Raw genomic sequence first — 10,570 nt, 5'->3', positions numbered from 1 at the left:
CACACACACACACACACGCAGACACACACACACGCATACACCGTTATTTACTTTAATATGCCATTTGCCCAAAAATAATCAATCTTTTGTATATTTAGATATACCTGAATGTTTGTGGTTTTTTATTGTATTATAAGAAATAAAATAAAAATTGACACAAAAGGCAGAGCACTTGTATTTAACTTTATTTAGCTTTTTTTCCCCCCTCTTTTCACTTTTTAAATCAAAAGTCACCTGGTGCCCCTGTAAGAAAAGAGGCAAAAGAAGGACAGACAATTACCAGGCTAAAGAGGCAGCTTAAGACAGAAAAAACTAGAGCTCTTAAAACAAGAATGTGTATGAGTATTCATAGTCACTCACAATAAAAAACATGTCACTCCACTGTATTCCTGTCTGAAAGTGTAATATGTACTCAATCGCTGTTGTTTCAAAGTCACTGTAAGATGTTTGAGAGGGTGAACTGAGCAACACACCAGGTGTCAGTCCGGTGGGTGCATCGGTCAGTACATGTCTCGAAGGCTCAGGTTTCCACGGCGAGCGGAAGAGCCATGAGCCACGGTGACGCTGTAACAGTAGAGCAAGTCTGTCAACCACTGCTCCCTGGTTGCACCCCGGGAATACCTCTGAAACACATACAGAGAGAAATCACTTGAACGACCTCCATGAGAAGTACTTTATCTCTCCATCCAAATTGTACAAAAGCCTTTAAATCCACTCGTTGTGAATTTTAAGAGTGAGCTGTGTTTACCGTGAGGTGTTGTATGATCTCTTGCAGCAGAGCCGTGTTGGCCAGCAGCTGGCTGTGGAGTGGCGTGTGCTGCAGCAGCATTGACAGGATCTGTCCAAGCTGTGGCAGCTCCTCCTCACTCAGATCGCCAACACGCATTAACTGCAAAACCATTCGCAGCAGCCGAGGAACGGTGCTCAACGCGGACACACAAGCACCCCATATTGCCTCCCTGCAAATGTGACACAAAGGTGTTTTAAACCCAAATGTGGTAATTCTTGATCACCTGATTATGGCAGACTGCTACTAATAAGGTCAATATTTCACATCAGCAGGAGATCCTTTCCAAAGACAGATCAGTCAAGGGTTGTAGTCAACACGCACCTTTTGTGGTTGGTTTCGGCAGGTAACTCCTGCTCCAGGGTGATGAGCAGAGCCAGCAGGCTGAGGCAGCATAGAGACAAGAAGCGCAGCACGGGCTCAATGGGCAGGACGGACAGGTCCAGTAATCTGGATACAGCTCTGAGCAGCCCGGCCGCCATACTGTCAGGCACCACCCCCAGCTTGGTCTGACACACATTATATATACAGGTTGTTTTGTCAATACATGTTTTCAACAGCATAAAAGCATAAAGAAAATCAGTTCAATGAATAAAACAAGCACTAAAATAGGGCTGCAACAACGAATCGATAAAATTTGATTACTAAAAAAGTTGGCAACGAATTTAATTATCGATTCGTTGTGTCGCGCAACTATTAGGCAACCTAGTCGCGGAGATAAAAAAAAAAATTGAGTTGAGCACAGAGAGGAGCAGCGCGGAGCAAAAGAAAAGAAAAAAGAGCAGAGCGGGGGTAGAGGAAATACGGAGAGAGACCGGAGAGACCCGTAACGTTGTTCTGAAACACTCGGCGGAGGCAGAGAAATCAGTATGACCCAAGTCATCTAAGGTATGGGAGCATTTCACACTAAATAAATTAAAAACGTGTTAATTGCAAGATAAGCAAAAGCGACACGGCATGGCACGGGCGCACCACGGTGATGAGTCAGCACCTAAAACGTAAACCTGTTGGAGTCCTTGATGAGGAGGAAGGGAGTTCAACAGCAGGGTAAAGTCACTACACTATCCTACTTCTGTTCCGTTCTGAAGTGAGGAACGTAACGTCCCTCCAGTCTGTCTGTCTGTCTTTGCTATTTCCAGCTGACTAGCACCTTTAGCACAACTATTAACTAAAAAGCAATATAGTTTGCATAAAGCATTTTATTGAGTTTTTTTGATGTAAATTAATCTGTTTTTTTTTGTCCCATATCAGTTATTGTTGACAAATATAATAGTGTGTGGTGTATAAAAAAACTTAACAGATTAATACAATGATGGTAATAATTTAAAAATAATGTGTGTGTGTGTCTGTCTGTCCCTGTCTGTCTCTGCTATTTGGGTTACTAAAAACTAAACTAAAACAATTGAGAAAAATCCCGATTCATAAAAAATAATCGACAGATTAATCTTAATAAAAAATCTGTTTCACTAAAATAACCAGGTGTTTTCCTGCAAAAAACTGTTTCATTTTGTAAATGGCATTTTGTAAGATGTCAAAGCACTGAGACTTTGAACCCAGAGTTTCCAGACAGTGGCAGACTTCCTACGAATGACACAAAAAATAAATTCATATCAAACAAGCTTCTTTTTTTTTTTTTTAAACATAGAATTCAAGTGTGATACAGGATTCTAATTTTAGCAATGCAATGTAACCACAGTGTGCTTTCAGTTTGAAGATTTTAATGTTTTATAAATCAGACTTGGTTACAATCTTTTAAAGGAGAGAGAACTACACTAAGCCTTATTTTCTTAGGGCTACTGAAGCTGTGATGTATAGACTTCTAATTTAGAATTTTACACAATGTATGCCAAAAAGAAACAGTTTGTTTCTGTCACAATTCTGGGGATAATTTCATATACTGCCATGGAGTAGCCGATACATTGACTTAAACCCCTGTGGGTTTCCATTTCCCAAAGTTTTTCATTCCCAGATGTGTAATGTCAAGTAATGAGAGCTGATCCATTGGAAAATTTAACAATCTTCTTTAACAATGTTTTCTGTAGAAAAAGTAAGGCAGGATAATTAAATGAAACAGCAGTAAAAGATATTACGTTAAACATTTAACGAGAAAATTAAGGAAGAAACTGTTTCAAACTGCTTTAACCTGCATTTATCAGACAAACCACATTACTGCTGTAAATAGACAAACACTAAAGCACACCAGAGCAGTTCTTCAACCCTGTCTGGATGAAGTAAGGCTTTTGCGTCATTGTTACCAAAGAAAAGAGTCACTAAATAGCATCTAAATTTCCTTCTTGCTAGGATGGAGACAAGATGGATTCCAGGCCTAAGAAGCTGCCACAAACTTTTTTTAAGTGAAAAATAAGGTTTAGCTTTTCCTCATTAACTTCAAATCCAAATCAAATTTCTCAATAACTGTTATCAAATTGAGGTGTGTGTGCGTGCTGAAGTGCAGGAGTGAGTTTGCGAGCCTGTGTGTATCAAAACAGTGCACCTGTTGGCATTCTCGCCGTCATTAAAAACAATCCCGTCTCATTAGTCAAACCAGACTTGACACAGTCCATCCCTTAATGCCGTCCCCCCCCGCCACCAAGTGTCCCCTCCCTCCTCCTTCCCGCCACTTGCCTGTGATTGACTCAGACAGGGAGATGAGAGAGGCAGGATCTGAGGGCTTAATTGAGGAGCTGAATTAGTGATTTTAAGCCCCCCACTTGCTCACATACTCACACACTTGCCCCAGGGCATAGTTACGTTAACTGTAATTTCTGTGCAGAAATGTCACACTCCCATCATGCCATGGGCTCTCATTAGCATTTGTGCATATCCGCTATGCCCGATAACCACATCATCTCCAACCTGCGCAATGCGATAAAGGTTCCCCTCTCAAGCGTAGTGCCACGATAAAGCTTCCACCCTCTGAGCTCTGTATGAGAGACAGAGAGGGACCAGGGGGGATTTAAAGACCACAGCTGTGTCCAGAATATTTTTTCAATTTTCAAAACAATTACTTCCTCTTCCTTTACCTCCTAGTCTCTTCTAGATTCATTTTTGATCCAAGTGTTTCTGATTGGCAGCAGCTTTTGTAAAAGTTAGAATGTATGTGAGCTTTGGGGTAATTATAGGAAAGACTGTGCCGTAAACGCACCTCAACAACATCCCAGTGGTGTGTGAAGTGCTCCAGCGGGGTGGGGTAGATGCTTAGAGGTGAGAGAGGGGAGGGAGGCAGGACACTCTCGTCGTCGGCCTCTTGCATGGAGGCGAGCTTGTCGGACGAGAATCCGGTCAGGGTGGAGAACAAGAAGCTGATGTAGTCCACGTCCTGCAGAGCCGCTTCCTGGCTCCCAACAGACCAGCCACTCAGGGATGACCTAGAGAACACAATCATTGAACATGTTAAACAATTATCGACTCAAAATTAACACAAAGCTGGAAAGCCACATCTTTTTTCATAGGATTATTCATGATGCCTTGTTTTGTGAGAGCATCATATTGAGGATAATGGTACACAGAAATTATGAAAATTTCTTCTTTGTCCCAAGGGGAGGATAGATCTCTAACAGTAGGAAATGGGAGTGAATAACAAGTGTGTTTTGTGAAGCCCGGGAGGCAAACGTAGACAGAACTGTCTTCTCAATGCTCCATGACGACTCTAAATTCCAGCATCCCAAAGAGCTCTTTGTATCATTCCCAATACACACACATCCTATCTGAACTCAGCACTGCCCCACTGACACAAGCAGAAGGCCAGACACAAATGCATGCAGATACACACACCATCACAGGGAAAGGTAGGATCTGGGTGTGTAACAGAACATAAAAATAGAAAAACTGCTTTTATTGTCAGCCCTGAGTTGAATATCAAATATACAGGGCATCCACATCAGCACCTGTTAACAGGCAAGTAAGAAATCAGAAAGAAATGTCAGGAATTCATCTGTGAAAGTGCAACACTGCCATCTGATGGTGGCAGGCTAGAGTGCCCAACATTATTTCCTAGTTTAACAGTTTGAGTCCAAACACGAGGACATTCCTGCACTGTCAAAAATCTATAGAGTGTCTCCTTACACACATATTCCTCCTCAGGTCTGTGGGGGTTTTCAAGCTCACCTAAGGTGTACGATACGAATTAGAGAGGCAGCGAGGCCGGCAGAGAATCGTCCAGTGGTGCAGCAACAGCTCAGATTGGCCAGAAGAGACTGGGACATCTCGGGTAGAAAGTAGAGCAGCTGCACCATTCGTTGCTGGGACTCTGCTGGTAACAGCACCACAACTCCTTCCTGTGGATCTTCACACACACAAACACACGTATAGAGACAGTAATGCAATCTCTGGGGATATAAAATGAAAAAGAGACAGACAGGCATAGCCACTACAGTAAGGGCTCAGCTAATGTGTGTGTGTGTGTGTGTGTGTGTGTGTGTGTGTGTGTGTGTGTGTGTGTGTGTGTGTGTCAAAAAAAGAAAAGAAAAGAAAAACAGACAGTTCTGTCTGTCTCTGACGCACATGCTGATGTCAGAAGCCCTCAGACAAAAGGAGTCTTGTGATGGTGAATTGCTGGCTCTATGGTTTCTATCTGCCCCCCTCCTCTCCTGGCCCCCTCGGTCACACACCAGCCTAACTATCCGAACATCCTCAGAGCAGTGATATGTACAGGCTTATTTCTTTCTGCCTCTGGTTGTAGTTCAGTTTTACAAAGTGGTATGGGGTGGGAAACATGGAGTTACACCGCCTCCTAGGGAAACTATGGTGTATCTATGGTTCATAATTCTGTTGGATTAGTAAAATGTTTTGTCTTTGGTAATCTGACCATTGTTGCTGCATTTTGTATTGTATTGAACTGTTAATGCATATGAAAATTATTATGTATGGAATTGTACCCTTGTTTGTCCCTCTAATTGAGTGTTTGTACCGTAAAGCCTGCAGGCGTGTGTGTGCAGACTGTTGAGCAGGTCTTTATGTCTTCGAGAAGCGGCAGCCTGGATGGACAGGATAAGTCGTTCAGAGAGAGCAGGGTTACGGTGGCCCAGCTGGGACAACTGCACAGGAAGAGATGCCAACCATCGACACAGCACTTTACTCCTTCAGAGAGACAGAGGGAGGGATAACATACAGAGGTGCACGTGAGCCAAATGCAGCCAGAGTGACAGTAAGGAATTATGTGTCTAGATAGGTACAGTGTGAGGTTTTGAATCTCAAGAATTTTTATTTGGGCCTCCGTAGACCAATTGTTACACAGACAAATGTAATGTAAATAAGTTTTTGTTGCATTCAAAAAAGGCCTAAAAAAATTATATAAGAACACTGTGCTTTAACACGAGAGTGGAAAAATGTCTTTGCGGTCCACTTTGTTTACAAGCACAAATAAAAATGATTAGTTTTCAGCGAGGGCACAGTCCTGGATGAATTATCTTGAGTAAAGCCCGAGACACACCAAGCCGATAATCGGCCGTCCGACAGTCTGGAGTCTGTTCGGTGTGTTCCGTGCCGTCGTCTGTCCGAGGGGCCGTCGGCCTTCATTTTGGCCGATTTGACATACATAATCGGTGGCGCGGGCAGTCGTACTCAAATGACCCATCTGATTGGTAGAGTGCTAACCCGGAAACGGGGAATGAGCGTGACTAGAGTCTCTCAAAATCTGACGAAAATCTTTTAAACTTTGTCGATCTGAAATGAAGACAGATTCAGCAACTGCATGGCCTATTTCTCGCTTAAAGTGTTTTAGTGCAATATGAGATCGTATTGTGAACAAGCCGCCATGACAGTCTGTCTTTGAATTTCCGGAGAAACCAGACCCATGTGACGCGTTCGTCCAATCAGCTGCCGGTTTTCATTTTTGGGCAACAATACAGATTAGCGCCGCCTGCTGTTATGGAGATGTACTATGTCTCGTCGCTTTGGTGTGTTCCGAGGCACTTTCTTGACCTACTCGGGGAGACTGATCAGTCCAACTGCCTTTTCTGCCGAGGGTCGGCCATCTGGTCAGTGTGTCTGGGCCTTAAGATGTCATTTCATGTAGACTATACAACACATGATCCTCATTAACCCTTCCTGCATTCGACTGGATGAATTAACTGCTCCCGAAACAGTCACTGGTCTGTGCTTACTACGCACAATAGCGGAGCTTGTGAGATGTAATCTGGCTGTGCAAGACTATAATGTTATCGTGCAAGGATGTTAAGTTCCTAGAAGTTAAATCTAATTTAACATTCAAAACAGGTACTCTACAATATGGAGCTACTGCTGTGTGCACGCACTGTAAACCTCCAGTTTGAAGATCGCACATAAAAAAAATGATGGAACTTACCTCGCTATGTGAGCATGTCCTTGCTCCTGCAGGTAGAGCTTGCTGTAGAAAGACAGCAGCAGGGATCGTGTCTGTAGATTCAGGTTCCTTTGCTTATAGTAGATATACACCGCTGCCATCAGCTCCTCTGTCACTGCTGCAACAATACAAAATCACAAATATTAAAATTACAATAAAAAATGTCTTCTAGTTCACAAACTAGTATCTGAATACCAAACCATAATCTTCTTATAAAGCAACGAAATAAACACTAATCCTACTGAAATCATGCTTTTGCGTTTAGTAAAAATCCGACACACTTTCACAAATACACCGCAACATGCTTACTTTTGCTTCGCTGTGTGAGAACCATCTTCCACACAGTACCCAGCAGCATGTGAAGTTGCCTGTAGCTCAGTTTCACTCCGCTGCCCAGAGTGTCTCGGACAAACGTCCTCAAAGGTGTTAGCCAGTCTCCATCTGTCTCACGACCAAGTCCTTGCCTCTGGCTGAGGGACACCATGACCTGGCAAAGTGTGATGTTTAGGGCCAGAGGGTCCACTGTCAATCCTGGGACGGCAGCAGTCTGCTTACTCCTAAAGGAAGGGCAGTGGGATTACAGTAGTTAGAGCTAGTAAAGGTCTTCATAAAAGTACGTAGGATTACAGATCCTGGGTCGTTTATACTGTGATGATTAAAAAAATATTAAAAAAAGGGGGATGTTTGCTTGACATATTAAATGATATTCCTCACCTTTTTAGATCAACCTTCTTTTTATGTTTGGGTGTGTCCCGAGTACCATAGGGAAAGTTTTTTATGAAGTGCTGCTTAAAATCTCCCAGATATTCTTTATAGAACCATGCATCCTACACAAAGACAAAGCATTTTTTAGTCAAGCTTTTCTTTTTTTGTACAAAAAAAACATCTGTGTAAAATGTCCTTCTCCTTGTCTCACCAGTGCATCCTGGTGCTCCTGCTGTGGTGCCAGTTTTCTCAGCAGCTGCAGAATAGACAACACCTGGAACATTACTGACATGGCATCTGGGGTGAGCAGGTGAGCGCCCTCAGTGGTGTTCCAGGGACAGTCACTAGTAGTGGCTTCTACCCACACTTCTAGCAAAAGAGGCACCAATGTGGCTGCAAAGCTCTGAACAGCCTCAGCTGAGTCCAGACCCTCACCCACTGCGGGTCCAGGGTCCACATCCGGTCTACACAGCAAGAGAATAGAATAAAGAATATGTTTAACCTGAAATATAATGGTTTAAATTAATTCAACTCAAACAAAGTTAGTCATTTGTTATGTCATATGTTCATTTAAATCCCGTCTCTGATAACTATTCCTTGATGGTTACAGGAGTTTGTGGTATCTTACCTAAGTCTAAAGGTGGACCGTGGAGTTGGTTTGACCCCAGAATGCTCATACACCTTTACCCCGACCTTGCTGTACGTGAGCTCTTCCCAGTTGAGATACAGAGGTGTAAGCCTGCCATCTCCACTGGAGCCAAACACTCCTTCCGTTGGAATAAAAATATCACTTTCCACTGGTTTTTCCTCAACTACTGCCTGCAGAAAGCGTCCAAGCCTGAAATAAAGGTGACACACAATTTTTAGCAGCTTGAATTTGAAATGAACTTAACTAAATTCTTCAGAATCGGTGTGCACATGACTTCCATACCTGAGGAGCACAGAGAGCCGCCACTGCTGACTAGTCACAGCCCTGCTAGGGTTGACTGACAGTGCCCAGGTCCGTCCTTTAGCATCCTGGGCCTTTTTGGCTCCACCACTGCTTTGTCTATGAGAGATCAACTCTAGGAAGTTAGTAAGGAGTACTGCAGGCCGCGCTGCTAGCAGAGCAGGGTAGTGCTCCAGCAACACATCAAGGACTTTCATGGCGTCCTCCTGGATGCCTGTCTCAATGTGGGTCATGGCACAAGTAAGGTGGGCGCTGAGGAGGGGGAAAAATGGAGCCACTCGTTCTGCAGGCACAGACTGTGCAATGAACCTGGAACAATTTAAAATAAACAATTTAAGACAGTTTAGCCCATGTTATTTTATGAAAGAAACAAAAGTCAAGTGTTTTTTACTATATTGTTGTATTCCTGCATCACTGTTGCATCACTAACCTGAGCACACGTGTAGCTGCCACACGAACATTGCCATCCTTGTCTGTGAAAACAGCTGCCACTTCAGAAAGCAGGCGAGAGAGATGCTGCTCTAACAGAGAGGGATTAACGGACAGCAATTCTCTCAAACCCAGCAAGGCACTATGTTTCACATTGGGACTGTAATGGTGGAGCTGAGACAGGAGGTCCTAGTGAAGTAGGAGAAAAAGGGAGATAGAGCAGACTGGAATGTTGGAATTGAAATATTCCAAAAATGTATTTGTAGTGAAAGCATGCGTTCACTGACATGTGAAACAGGTGAAGAGCTTACATTGATACCAAGGTGTCTGTGTGTGGTGGGGCCACTTGTGTCTCTCTTCAGCTGTTCGGTCAGATGGATTCCCTTTGAGCGGAAGTTGGTGTTGGTGGCATTATCAGCTTTGGGCTTCGTCTTTCCCACCTTTAACTTAACCTTCTGGAAGTCATCCTGTCTCTTCTTCTTCTTGGACTTCATCTCTGCAGTCTATACTGCTGCTGTCTAAGTAACCAGACATGCAGGTGAGATGATGGAACAGAGTGAGTGCATTGATTTCAATGAGAACCATACGGACCACTGGCATATGTTTGGATTGGACGGCTTAAGAATTAACATTAATAATAATAATTTATACTTTTTATTAATCCCCAGAGGGGAAATTACAATTTACACTCTGTTTTTATTACACACTACACACAGTAACATACATTTTGCAGCACAAACTATCCCAAATAGTCAGACTAGGGTTAGGGTTTCCTTTTAAATCATAAGAGGTACAACAGCTGCACCTGTATTAACGTCAGCTAACGTTACGTTAGCGAACTTGTAGCTAACTATCTCGTATCATAATTCAGCATCATGCACGACAATTCTTTATTTTACTTACCACAGAAAAAAAAAACTCTTCGATACTACCGTGGTAGGTTTAAACAGCCTCAAACACTCATTCGGTATCTCGAGTTCAAGAGTAGCCCCCTGCTAACAACAATTATCAATAACGTTACATAAAAAAAGAAAATGTTCTGTCTTCTTCAATCTCGTGTTGATGCCTTGGGTCCTCTGACTGTGTACACTAGCTGCATGTTCATTGCACAACGGCTGCGGGGCTTTGCGAGGCTTACAATATAAAACGTCTATGACCGGGACCCCATAGGCGTTTTTAAGATGCTCAAGCAATATTTGATGCACTTACTGGTAATTAAAATGAATGAAATACAAAATGTTGTCCCTAAGTGGCCTAAGAACTATAGGAAGATTTCCAATACCCTGTTCAATGCTCTAGCAAGGTATAACGGTAAACCCTGGCTTTCAAAACGAACGCACCTCATAGTTGTCCTCATAAATGCCTTAGAAATATTATG

The 10,570-nt window shown here is 43.0% G+C and overlaps 1 protein-coding gene across 1 annotated transcript; it reads right to left on the bottom strand.

Moving 5' to 3' along the window:
* Nucleotides 1–164: 164 nt before the first annotated feature.
* tex10 (testis expressed 10) lies at nt 165–10,539 on the bottom strand. The gene is made up of 16 exons (XM_028581120.1): nt 10,096–10,539; nt 9,504–9,710; nt 9,194–9,381; nt 8,746–9,072; nt 8,443–8,652; nt 8,026–8,278; nt 7,824–7,936; nt 7,419–7,666; nt 7,092–7,227; nt 5,697–5,866; nt 4,895–5,072; nt 3,933–4,155; nt 2,264–2,368; nt 1,112–1,296; nt 749–959; nt 165–623 (listed from the first exon to the last, which is right to left on the bottom strand). Exons 2-16 carry the CDS (start codon nt 9,684–9,686, stop codon nt 501–503), a joined length of 2,853 nt encoding a protein of 950 aa, XP_028436921.1. The 5' UTR covers nt 9,687–9,710; nt 10,096–10,539; the 3' UTR covers nt 165–500.
* Between the last annotated feature and the right edge of the window lie 31 nt (nt 10,540–10,570).

Source organism: Perca flavescens, chromosome 6, assembly GCF_004354835.1.
Source record: "Perca flavescens isolate YP-PL-M2 chromosome 6, PFLA_1.0, whole genome shotgun sequence".
In the NCBI taxonomy this organism is placed as follows: domain Eukaryota; kingdom Metazoa; phylum Chordata; class Actinopteri; order Perciformes; family Percidae; genus Perca; species Perca flavescens.
The sequence above is the reverse complement of the archived record's forward strand: the minus strand, read 5'-3'. Positions and strand labels throughout refer to the sequence as shown.

Excerpts from the sequence above, each read along its gene's own strand:
- tex10 (XM_028581120.1), bottom strand. The coding sequence starts at position 9,686 with ATGAAGTCCAAGAAGAAGAAGAGACAGGATGACTTCCAGAAGGTTAAG. Across the intron at positions 5,073-5,696 it reads ACACGCCTGCAGGCTTTACG|ATCCACAGGAAGGAGTTGTG; the intron begins GTACAAACACTC and ends GTGTGTGTGAAG. Across the intron at positions 2,369-3,932 it reads ACCACTGGGATGTTGTTGAG|GAAGTCTGCCACTGTCTGGA; the intron begins GTGCGTTTACGG and ends TGTCATTCGTAG.